The sequence below is a fragment of the Perna viridis genome, chromosome 12 (genome assembly GCF_037379345.1).
Source record: "Perna viridis isolate PV_CMFRI_1.1 ecotype Kerala chromosome 12, ASM3737934v1, whole genome shotgun sequence".
Taxonomy (NCBI): domain Eukaryota; kingdom Metazoa; phylum Mollusca; class Bivalvia; order Mytilida; family Mytilidae; genus Perna; species Perna viridis.
The window spans coordinates 11,903,853-11,917,253 of record NC_142456.1 but is presented as its reverse complement, the minus strand read 5'-3'; the positions used below and the strand labels follow the sequence as shown (position 1 = coordinate 11,917,253).

The following is a 13,401-nucleotide window of genomic DNA, read 5'->3' as shown; positions in this document are numbered from 1 at the left end:
TAACTTGGATTGATTCTTTCTTTTTCAAAAGAAATCTTGATAGGCTTTGGTAAAATTGAATATAATACAAACATATCACTGATTTAAATAGTTATGTCCCTTACTCTAGATCTATCTCCTGAATTCTTTAAATAAATCTGATTTGAAACGCTGCAGATGTTCTACTTTTAAACCGGAACTTAACGTCATTGTCTGCATAATACGTGACTTGAGCCGCCAATTACGAAATGTAGAAAAAAAACAATGTAAAACAGAATAAACTAATAAATTGAAACTCGCTTAATCGGAGGTTAGTTCCAAACATTCCATCTTCGACCTGGTTAAATGCATTTCTTATGCACAACGACGTTGCTGTTTAGCTCATATCTGATAAAAAAAAGAACTTATAACTTATAATTTATAAACTTTTACCTTGATAGGCGGGGATTAATCTTTTACCCATGCTAACAGACGGATATATGGAAATAACACTACATGAAAGAACTTTTGGACACCATACGGCTTCGCCTCAGGCTGAACAGCTCTTTCAGGTGGTACCACTTCCAGAGCTTGCTGAAAGATGTGTTTACTCATTTCGGAGGTTATTTTGGCAATCCCAAAACTTCCTTACTATTTTGGATTTAGATCATAGGTCTCACTAACCACTTCCGGGTCAAATGGTCACCCCCCTATGTAGTACCAACAACACACTGAACCTAGACATATGCATTGCAAGTGCATTATTTGTGTGTATTATGATTAAAAGTAGTCAAAATGAAGCTGAGAATGTGTACTTTAAAATCATATATGTAATTAACTACAAAAGTGTATGAATATTGTTTACATGTGTGAGTAATTTGCCTCCATGCTGTCAGTTAGCAGAACAGGTAAAAATGTGGATTATCAGTATTATTTATTCAAGTAAATTTTGTTAAGAATTTCTACTATCATCGTACCATTAGCATAATGATTTTGAAAGCCTTATTTTCCAAGCTCTGCAACGGTATTCAACTTTAAGATGTCATTTGTCCTGGGAATTCACAGTGAGACTTTGAAAATTACTTTTTTAACATGTAAAGTAATAAAAACATTAGAAGTGGTTAGTGAGACCATACGCTGATACATTTGACGCGATTCCCATATCTGTTCTTTTTTCACATTTTTTCCTCGAACGTTGTGTCATCTTTATGTTCAATTTATAAGGAAGAAAACACCTGCCGTGAGGTCTTTAGGTACGGTGCTATAAATGAAGATTTCATATTGTATTTATGTTATTTTGCTATATATTATCGGCTTCACATTACGTATGTGGCTATATATTATCGGCTTCACATTACGTTTGTGGCATGTATATTCTAAAACAGACCATGTTTATAAACTGTTGGACTTCAAATGATGATATTCGTTAAAGGATATTACAGAGGTGATTAATGGGCCGAAAGATCACGATGATGGGCAACATTTAATGGAATACATTACAACTTTTGTTTCTATTCTAGATCTGTCAGCATCATTTCGCTATCAAGTTCTATACATATCACAGTGAATACCTTTACGGGCTTGCTTCATATTAAAAATGATTATCCATTCAACATAATTCCTACAAGGATCGACAGATACTTAAATGATTAATATCAATCATATAATAGAAGTAAACAATGTTTGGTGTTTGTGTTTGCTCCAAACGCTTTGATGAATACTTCAAATGATTAAAGGACAAGTTTTTTTTTTCTAAAAATCATGCATTACCATCCGGTAATGATCAAGTAAACAAAAGATCTATCGCTTTAAAAGTGCAATTAATTTGCCACTAAGTGAAAAGTAAAGTTGTCCTATCTAGAAAGTTGGAAAGTGTAATCAAGGGAACCAAGATGAGAGCTAAACTCAAAATAATATATTACAAAGGATAAAGACTAGACAAGGAAAATAGACAAACACATCCAATAACAAAAACCCAAATAGCAATCAACTGATGTATTTGTCTTTGGTTTTTTTTTATCCCGCAAAATATTTCAACGTGTAGTGTAATGAAAACTTCCCAATGCAACATAGCATAATTGTTATAGTGCTATCATAATGTGATATATAAACTTCTAACTGATTCAGTTGCATGATAAATGGTAATTTCCTGTTAAGAACCTTTGTTTTAATGATTTTTTTGTAACGTCGGTTTCATCAGGATACATTTTATCCATGTATATAGACGAAAGTACAAGCAATAACAATTTCAATTTTGTCTGCTCATGACTTTGTCCTCTTAAATGTGGGCGAATAAGATTTAATGTAGCCATGCTCATATTCATCAAATAAATTTAGAAGTCATTCTCACTCAACACCACACTTACTGACAGAATACTCACTGCACAATTGGAACAGTTAACCATCTTTCTATCCTGTTGGCAGGTTGTGGTTATCCATGCTTAATTCACAAATGTGTAATATATACAGCGTTTGTTCCATCGGATCAAATTGATACAGGGAAGATAAAGTAAGCATAAAAGGACCTGAAAAAATTCCCAACGATGTTAGATCTGTCAAATTTGCGAAGCAAAGTTTTGGTCGTTCTCTCCGCGGGACTCGAACTCGTACCACTGTGACATCTTTGGCGACACCGCCTGTACAAAATCCAGTGTCCTAGACACTCATATAGTGCAAGATACCCGTTTATTAATCTTGACGACAATCATAGATTTCCACTGATCTGTAACGAATCCTCTGAAAATTTATTTATCTTTTAATGAAATACAATGCTAACAATATACCAAAACAACTAACAATAGTGATGTTTGTTTGGGTTATACCTTGTGGAAGGGTTTAACATTTCCAAAAAGTCATGACTCGATCTGGTATCTTACCTGAATCAACTAAAACATTAAAATATTTAATGTATACGTCTATATGATGGTCAGTTGATGACTTTATGTATTCATTTACAATTTTATCATCAGTGCATGTTTTGTCATTTTGTTAGCTTACATATGCAGTTTAAGACTTCATCTTTCCTCATTTGAATGCATTTAAATTTTCGTAAAAACTTGTGCCATTTGCAGTCAAATGAGGAATACCGTTGCTGTGATCGGATAGACTATTAAGCTTTTTAATGAATGAAAAGAGGTAATCAAATTCCACATAATAGAGTGTTTCATATGTTATTTACTATTAAGCCGTTTCCGATTAGCTTTTAGGACATTTTATTGAATTCGTCAATCTGTCTTCTGAGATCTTTGCTTTATGTCTTCAACAAATTTTCCATTACATTTAGTTTGAACAAAATTATTCTATTTCATCGGACGCTCTCCTTTTGCGATGTTTTTATCTTAAACTTCTCCTTTCAAGTTTACATTCCAGACTGCATTTAACAATGGTTTAGCTGTTGTTTTACAACGAGTGGTTTGCGCTTCCCGGCTCCAAATGTTTATTGTAGCATAGTCGGTAGAGTTTTACTACTTCTTCGGCTATAGAATTGACAAAGCTTTGTGAAATATCAGTAGAGGTTTCAAGTTAACTAAGAATACTATCTACACGCGTACGTCGAATTTTACATTGTTTTCTCGCTTTACAATATGAATCAATGGACACCATAAGTCAAAGTAAATAAATAAAAAAATCTAAAACATTACAAAATGCAAATTTAGAAAATCGATATTAATGCAACACAGGCAAATTACCTTTATCTAAGGAAGTTCTGAATCATTTAAGGAGGTCCTTAATTATTTCTGGCCCTCCAGAAATCGATTTCAGGAGCTCCTGAAATATTTCTGGACCTAAGAAATCGTTTTCATGATCTCGAGAAATATTTGTGCTCCTGCATTATTTCAGGATCTTCACAAATAATTATTTTATTTCAGGAGCTCCTCGAATACTTCTGGACCTCCACAATTCGATTATGAAGTATTTCTTTGCTAAGTTCATTCTCTTGGTTACCAAGACCTAAAATTATTAGGTTATTTTTCATTCTTCGACACATCAAGTCGATTATAATTTCTTTGGTTGTTGAAATGTCGATACTATTACATGTAGAATCGTTTTTCAATCTTACTTTGTCTTGTTGTAGTTTCATGGATACTGTTTCCAGGTGTCGATTTCACAAAAAGTTGTAAGTGTGAAATTAATTGAAAATTATGACGTCACAATACTATGTTAGGTTGTGACGTCATTACTTACGATCAACTTACAATGAGGTATAGTATAATACACAAACCGTCTTGCAACATGATGCATCATGTATTCATATTTTGATATTTCCACTTTTTAGATTTCAAGCAGTTACAGTAACAAAAAACATAAAATTTCCTGTTAAGATGTCAATGACCTCTTTTTTGTATTGTTGACTCAATAAGAATACATCATTTTTTTGTATATGGACATCCATTGAAAATGTCATTTTTCACTTCCAGTACCTTTGACATATGAAATAGATGAGAATCAGACTCAATGTAAATGCTGTACAGTATACTGTCATGCATTTATCATATAGAACAAAAAACATTAAAATTCAAATTAAACATCAATAATGTATGAAAAATAAAGAGACACATTACAAAAAACTTAAAACAAAAACAATTGAAAGAGTGAACACTATTTTAATCCTTAAAAAAAATTAAAAATTTTGTTTTAATATCAAATATTTCACAGGTTATTTATGGTATTCTTTAATGTTGACCACATCATTTAGATTTTGTCTTCAAAAGAAATATAACAGTTATTTATTATAGTTATTTAGAAAAATTAACAAGTAGATCATCATAAAACATTGATGACATAATAGTAACACATTACAATCTTTTCATCTTTTCAATTTCGGAGAGGGCGTAACTTTTATTATTGAAATTTTATTACTATTTGAAAAAGTTATCTTACTTATACATACATGTATACAATATCAAACCAGTGGCAGTCAGAGGGGCCCAAACACAGGGCTACATTTTACATTGTATTTCTTATGTATTACCAGTTTACTTTTTTTATAAATTTATTGTACTGTCCTATACAAAACATGACAAACTTTCATTTTTTTAATGTACTAAATTTTGAGATTATCAAACTTCATAAGATTGTAAATATTTGACTTAGTATATATCATAAGATAAACAAATTAGATATCTTGGCATATTTGCCAATATAACTAAAAAAATATAGCAGTTATTTATGGCAAGCCAAAGCGGACAAAAATCAATATTTTGTAATATTAGAAAATGAATTTTTAATATTACAATATTTTTTTTAATATCAGAAAATATTTTTTAATATTAGAAATTCCTTTTGTAATGTTAAAAATTTATTTTCTAATATTACAAATTCCTGATTTAGTAATATTACAAAACATCACACATTTTGTAATATTAGAAAATCACTTCGCAATATTGCAAAATCAGTCACATCATTTAATATTACAAAATGATTTTCTAATATTAAAAAATCATAATTGAATACAAAAAACCCATTATCTAATATTAGAAAATATTTTTTTAATATTAAAAAAGTGTTTTGTGAAATAAGAAATCGAATTTGTAATATTAGAAAATACTCATTTTGTTTACTTTGGCTTGCCATAGTTATTTCTTATAGTTCAATTTTAGTATAAAAATTAACCAATATGTCTAAAAATACAGCAGTTATTTCTTAATGTTAAATTTTAATATTTACATTTTGTTAGGTTTTCAATGGTAGTAAGATCAAACAACAACACAGAAATATGGTACTATACAAACAAGGCTTTCTCCACACTATTTCTTTAAAAAGCATCAACAATAATTAAGATCCAGTTTTTATATAAATCAGACAGTAGGTGATTCAAAAATGTCAGAAACCAACCAAATTCACTTTTAATTCTCAATCAGAAATTACTATACACCACATAACCAGTATAAGTTTTTCATTCAATTGTTGCACTTTTGATATAAATATTATAGAGTTTTTACTTGAAATTAGGGAAAGTTATGGTTCATAATATGGTTTGATTTGGTTTAACGAATTGGAAGATGAGTGTATGGTTTTCTCAAAAATACTGATGTGAATGAAGCAGGATAGGACACTCACTCATATTCTAGCCAGTCCTGAATACAATTTCAATATAGTGACTATATGGCTATATACATTTTTGCTATAATTAGCCAGCCCTGCCAAAAAAATAGCCAGTCTTGGGCTGATGGACAGGCTACTATTTCTAACTCTGGAATGAAGGAAGGACTCATTACATGAAAATATGACATATGCAGAACAAAAAAGCATTGTTCTATGGATTTTTCAACACCATGAATCATCTCTGCCATAGCACTGCCTGAATTTTACATGGACTCCAAAATCATATCAATCTATTATCCATGCAGAAATGATCAACTGCTAATACAAACCTGTTATAGAATCTGTAACATAAAACTGAAAGATTTGTAAAAGGTTTTTGGTTACAATTACTATTTTCTATGTTTAAAATTCTAAATAGTCGAATTTTAGCATCAAATATTTGCTTTTATGTCAAAATCTCCCACATGAGACAGTGTCAATGGGCAAGAATCTCCAACATTAACATGTTCCAAAGGTTAATACAAACATAATATATATATATATATTGTTCAAACATCTACTTTTTCATTGTTCAAACATCTACTTTTTCAATCACATAAGAACTATGAAGCAATATGCTACAGAAAAATTATGTGTGACTGTTCTTATCTACCAGAGTACATGTTTATATTCATGACCTTTTAATCACTATGACTTCTGAACTTTGATACCAATACACACTAATAACTTTATAAATTTAAGTTACATAAACAAAAATAATACACTATTGACATAAAATCTTACACAGATGTGCCTTACAACCATGAAGAAAAATAAGGCTGTGTTTAGCATTTTTACCATTTCCAGCCAGATTTTTTGTATATAAGCTTTTGCCAAGTCAATTTACTGGATGACAAATGATCGCTATGATTTGTGATACAGTCAAGTCAAAATTTAGCACATGCATCAGTTGATAATGTGATGTAACACTTCATATTGTTGTCTATATACTGCCAATATTGATAAAAAGAAAAAAATTTAAGCAAGGTAACATGTCTGATTTTAAGTGGGAGCAACTGCAATCCTAGCAACTAAAAAACATCACAACAAAAATTATCTACACTCAGTAACTGTAAATCTTTTGTAAATACAAATAAGTAAATATTATTAGTGGAATTCATGTGTCAGTCCCTGTAAGAATCAGGTAGTGGGTGAAAAAAGGTGTAAAAAAACATCACAGAGGTAATCAGACACATAGATGTACAAAGTGCAATAATAAGTGAAAAATTTTCTATTGCAGTGTACACTCTAGGTGTATTCATGATCTGACCAAAATAAAAACAATTAATAAAATACATCAAAGCCTATAGAACTTCAAAATATCTCTGAAAACAAAACAGCTCTAAAGTATCTGAACAAAAACTATGCTACCAAATAATTCTTTAAGACCATCATGATAGAGACTGTCCCCAGGATTAATGTAATACTTATGTCGGGTATCGTTGTATGTCCAAATACTGTAGGGTCAAAGTTGAAACAGTTCTTCTTTCCTTCAACCAGTTGAAAATTCTGTGCCTGACAAAATGCAGTTTCATTCTGATAGTAATCCCCTATAGAATAAAAAAATATAATATAATAATAAAGTAGAGTTTGTACATAATAAAACCTTGTTACCAAGCACAATCCTTGAAATGTTCATGTTTCCATTTAAGTGTACATACATCGTTTATCATGTGTTTACTGAGCATTTTATGTGGGTTTACAGATCCTTTTTAGTTTCCTTTATTGAAACTCATTATAAACACGTGATAGAAGTGTTCATTTAACAACTCAAAAGAAGTGTTCGATTAAACACACTATAGGAGTGTTTATTTGAACATACGGTAGAAGAGTTAGTATATATGATTGGAGCTATAGAAGTGTTCATTTACAGGCATGATAGGAGACTTTGTTTAAAGAAGTGAGTCAATATTTGTCACACATATCACTATATTACAGCTATGATTAAGTGATATTATAATCATTTGCAAACAGTCTTTTATTTAAAGTTTTTTTGTAATAAAAATACAAATGTATAAATATATTAACAGTGTTCTAGGATTTTTCAGAAATTGAGGTTTCCTCAGGAAAAATCGATATAAAATCAACTTTCCCAAAGTCAATGACTGCTTTCCTAACAAAACAAATCCTTACAGCAAATGAAGTTTTCAACTTGCCACGGGACCCAAATTTCACTTGCCCTGTGTACAGGAAATTGGAATCTAGATCACTGATTAATAAATGTCCTCTTTGTTCCATTTTGGCAATAAAAATATAAATATATAAAAAAATGTCCTCTTTCATTTTTTTTGTTTTTTTTTTGCAGTTAAAATATAAATATACAATGTATTAATAAATGTTCTGTTTTAGCATCTATAGTTCTTTTGCCAATATTAAAAGTAATTAATAATTGGCCTGGTTAATTATAAAAAAAAAAAAATGCTTGATACATCAGTGGAGGGAGAGGGACTTGACCTTAGTCCTTGGCTTAAGCAAAGATGCTGAGTATTTTCATTGTATTTTCACTACAAATTGATATTTCATTGATAACCTCACAATTAGGTAAGTACATGTACCTCATTTATCTCCATGCAGAAAAAAAATGACCTTAATAATACCTTACCTATATCATGCCCATCATATTCTGCAGTTTTACAGCTTTTATATACCATTCTGCAAAAATCTGCACAAATGTGTACTTTACGACCAGTTTCACTAGAATAAGAATTTGCAATCATTGATCAACGTTTAAAAAACATGTTTAAGCAAACTAATTTGAACTAAATTCAGCATACATGTAAATGTATAAGACATTAATTTACTACACACTTCCTTATTCTCATATGTGAAAAAGTATTAGTAAGAAAGAGGTACATTGTATATACATGTACACTAACAATGCCTTCTGTTTGACCTATACTACTCGGTTAACAATGGTTAGACTATAGATTGTATAGTACTACTATTATATTTCAAGAAATGTAGTGCCTGAAAATATACATTTATAATTGTATCACAGAAAACCACACTATTAGAGCATGGCTACTTCTTGTAAAATTTGTTCAGCTAGTTACAATTTGCTGTGTGCATTTTATCATGCCATAAAATGTAGCTCAAGAAATAGCAATACCACAGATATGATGTGAAATAAATATAAAAAAAAACGTTGGGAACACCAAAAGGACAGCATACATCAGTAATCAATTTTAATCATAAGGGGAAATACTTGTTAAATGCAAGTTCAAAACTGATTTTGCAAGTAGAAATTAGTTCCCCTTGCTACCATGAATCTTAGATTTACTGGGGTTATCAAGTGTGGATTTTTAGTATTTGCTTAATTTAGCCTGTGGAAAAAAAGTTATTAATTTCAATCCCTGTACATGAAAGAAAAAAAAAGTTGTATAGCACAAAAACTGAAAAGTATGGCATGAACACAACTAAACACTGGGATGGGAAAATCTATCCTGTAAAGATTTGTTAACTGTTATTAACAATATTCTATAAAAGTCCTCACATTACCTCACATCTCCTTCCAACTTTAACAAAAGTGTCTACTTACTCATTATACCATGTATGCTGCTCTGGATCACAAAAAAAGCACATCATGTAATTCATCTGGTTTTGACAGGCTTGTGAGGCTCCGTAAAGGGGCATCATTGTAGAAAAGACTGATGTCACTTCAGTGGTCTTACAGCATGCCTTGTTGGCATACCAAGAACAATTTACAAGACCTCTTTGTATTTTGGCATCTCTGTCACTACCTAAAATGAAAAAAAAAACAAGTAAAAGAACAGGTAGACAAATTCAAATTGCTAAAAGCTAAGGATCTGGTTTATACAAGCTGATTTTGCAAAGAATTTTTATGAATACTGTACTTTCTCGTCATGAGATGCATTTGTATACATGTAAATGTATATAGGCTTTCGGTTTTCTTTATTTGATCAACTTCTGGCAGGTGACGGGAGAGAAACTGTATAATTATATGTACATGTAGCATTAAATGGTTAATTTTTAGAGCATTCTTCATGATTTTCAGTCATGGCTGAGTGTGCAGCTTGCAAAGCAATGTTCCAAACAAGTGAACAGCACTTTGTAAACAATGTGTTATACTGAAAGAGTCAACTTAGTGTAGTCCAGATAGTCATGTGCTTACCCTACCGGTTCACCTGGTCCATGCCCCCAGTCTTTAGTTGAGTCCTAGTCGCTCATTTACTTGTGTCACTTTGTATGTATTATTTTAGTTACTTTATGTTCTTTGTTGTGTATCTATTTTCCATGTCTGGTCTTTGTCCCTGGATTACATTCTTTTGATTACCCCTATAACCTTGGTTCCCTTGATTACTCTTTCACAGAAGCATTTTTCAAATCTGACATTTACATCTTGTATGCTGCAGGGAGATAACCAGCATGATAAAAATTAGTCTTCCAAGACACAGGGGTTCTTTTAGGATGATTGGACAGATTATACTATCAACAGGCAGTACTATCCAACAGAATTGGGTCCTTTCGCCCTAGTTTAGTGTTCACCCCGAGTCTGTCAGCCCTGGGTCCTTTCACCCTCAGAGTCTATTTGCCCTATACATTTTTTTTTAATTTGTTTTACTATGTAATGTGGGTCAAATCGAAAAAAAATCAAGACAATATTGAAAATAGTTACACAATTTAGAAGGAACATCAGATGCTGTATAAAGAATAATGGGTGCCAGCAGGGAGTGATATACATGTATAAAGTATGTGGTGCCAGTGAATTATAAACCTTCATATATCATTAAAATATTTTTTTAGCTAAAGGCAAATTACTATGTACACTAGGTAAAGTTGACCAAAAAATCATGACATTATTTTTTACTCATTATTTTTACATTATATGAATTTACGTTCATTTTGGAGAAATTATTGATGGAGTAATTAATTATATTTCAGGCATTGTAACACATCAGTATTTTTCCTGTAACTTTTTTTCGGTTAACCTAAAAATCAATAGTCCATGGAAATATTAAGAGCACATAGAAAGTTATTACATGTCATCAGTAGTGTAGACTTCACATACTTTGTTATATTGCAAATCATTGTCACTCAGTACTATTTTATATTTTTGAGGAAAAAAAGACAGATGAAAAATAGCCTATTATAAATAACTTTTAAAAATAATAATAAATGATGAATTAATCATGTTTATCATAATGTCACATTTTAGATTTTTAACAAATAAACAAAACCACATCAACATTTTAAAACACATATCATTTCAAAGTGAAAGTTTGATTTTATTTGAAATCAAATCATAATCACATGTAGCAACTCAGTTTTTTAACATAAATGGTATATTCAATGTTAAATGTACTTCAAAAAAATAGAGTAGCTTTTAATATGGGAATCTTTTCATATATGAAGATTTCCACTGTTATAAAGCAATTTTAACTTTACTGTTTTGTTGTAGTTACTTTAATTTGTAAACAAATATTCTTCTTTAAGTAATTAAATAAATCAAACTACATCTTACACAAATTTTGATATTAAATCATGAAGTAGAAAAATGTGTGTTCATACCACTGAAAAAAAAACCAAATATAGTTTCCTAATTATGATTTTTAAAATACTTAAACTGCAAACTAGAATGATAAATAATAAATATATAAATTGTCCCACACATGTAGTAATACAATTCAGTTTTACATGAAAATGCCAAAACTTTTTAAGGACAAAAAATTTCTACATATACATGTATAATGTTTAATTAAAACAGTGGTAAATCCACAAATTCATCTACAAATTTCCTGAGAACTAAATAGTTTTGAAATTTTAGTTAAACATACTTAAAATTTAAAAAATTTCAAGCCCTAAATTATAAAATTCTTGTTTTTAAATTATTCTACTTATATACTAATTCTAAAATGCTGGGATAGCCACCTGTGTGTGATAATTAACTATACAGGTAAAACCACCAGTAGGTATATGTATCTGTTCAGTTGATTAGTCATTTCTTGTTGTATATTGGAAACAGGTAATGCTGGGGGTCTTGTTAATTAATGCCCAATAAGCAATAAATACCTGGCATTGGATGCCAGGTATTTACATGTATCAGACTATGCTGTGAGCTGTACTGTAGTTTGAAATACTAAATTAACAGTTAAAAGTTGGTCAAATTCATTAATTTTACCTGCTGCAATTACTGATAATTAATAAGTATGATGTAATTATTTATTTTTACAGAAAAATTTTGACATCTTTATTTTATATTCTAGTGTTTTGTCATCCTTTCTCAGATTTTTATTATAACTTTGTCATTATCAATTTGTTAATTTTATACCTTAAACAACTAAAATACTGAATAGTTTTTCTCCCCACTAACCACTCCTCCCCCTGGCCAGTACGTACATGTATACATGTAAGTCAAATGTAAATCTAAAAGGCTTTAAGTTTAACCAGCATAAAGACTGTTAGAAGTGACCAGTCTCTGGTTGAAAAGGCATTAGGAACATCGGGTGAACAAGATTCAGGGCAAATGACCCAATTTCCCTTCCTACACTAGTCCAGATATTTATGATGTTCACTGAGGCTTTTTTTAATCTGATGTTATGGAAGGCAACCAAGCAAAATAAAAATGAGCTTTCCAAGAGAGCAGGCTTAATCCAACACCGACACATGCATTTCATATTATCAATGGCCTAATTATCCAAGCCTAGCACCAATGTGTTTGGGTGTTGGATTGTACAGCCCCTTGGTACAATATAGTACATTGTACATGTACATGTTTGTATATCCCATCAAATTGCACTAAATGAGCCCCAGTACCAAAGAGGGCATAATGAAATTCAAATTTATAATTATTTATTGGTACAAAATCCAAATTAAAAGCCCATTAATAGTATATCCTGTTGAATGGCACTAAACCAGTCTCTGTGATAAGAAGGCATAATGAAATTCAAATTATATATTGGTATACATGTAAAATCCAAGTAATAAGATTACAACCAGTTACAATACTGGAGTCTGAGACACATAATTCAATGTTAAATCAACCAAACAAATATATAAAATTAAAGACCTGCTACTGCAGATGAGAATAATAATAATCAATCATGATATTACATATGCACAAAATCGAAAGAGTAATCAAGGGAACCAAGGTTATCAAATGATTATTTGGGATTGTGTTAAGGAACACTTGCTCTAAAATGTAGTTTACCAAAGTAGGTGCATTGTTGAGTTTGCTTGTTTTCAATTTGGTATTCAACTTCAATTTGACTTGAATGTTGTGTTGAAAATAAGAAAAACACAACAAAAACAAGAAAATACATCTTTCATCATTGCTTGGGAATTCAGCAGCTGCAACATAGGCTTTATTGTACAAAAATGGGAAAATACCCGAGAGTTCCG

At 30.6% G+C, this 13,401-nt stretch overlaps 1 protein-coding gene across 1 annotated transcript; it reads right to left on the bottom strand.

Moving 5' to 3' along the window:
- Nucleotides 1-4,268: 4,268 nt before the first annotated feature.
- On the bottom strand, nucleotides 4,269-13,378 carry LOC148601211 (uncharacterized). Its single transcript, XM_088555567.1, has 4 exons — nucleotides 13,211-13,378; nucleotides 9,581-9,782; nucleotides 8,645-8,736; nucleotides 4,269-7,592 (listed from the first exon to the last, which is right to left on the bottom strand). The coding sequence occupies exons 1-4, from the start codon at nucleotides 13,320-13,322 to the stop codon at nucleotides 7,405-7,407; spliced, it is 594 nt and encodes a 197-aa protein (XP_088411693.1). The 5' UTR covers nucleotides 13,323-13,378; the 3' UTR covers nucleotides 4,269-7,404.
- Between the last annotated feature and the right edge of the window lie 23 nt (nucleotides 13,379-13,401).

Excerpts from the sequence above, each read along its gene's own strand:
- LOC148601211 (XM_088555567.1), bottom strand. The coding sequence starts at position 13,322 with ATGTATTTTCTTGTTTTTGTTGTGTTTTTCTTATTTTCAACACAACAT. Across the intron at positions 9,783-13,210 it reads TCAACAATGCACCTACTTTG|GTAGTGACAGAGATGCCAAA; the intron begins GTAAACTACATT and ends TTTTCATTTTAG. Across the intron at positions 7,593-8,644 it reads ATATGATGGGCATGATATAG|GGGATTACTATCAGAATGAA; the intron begins GTAAGGTATTAT and ends TTTATTCTATAG.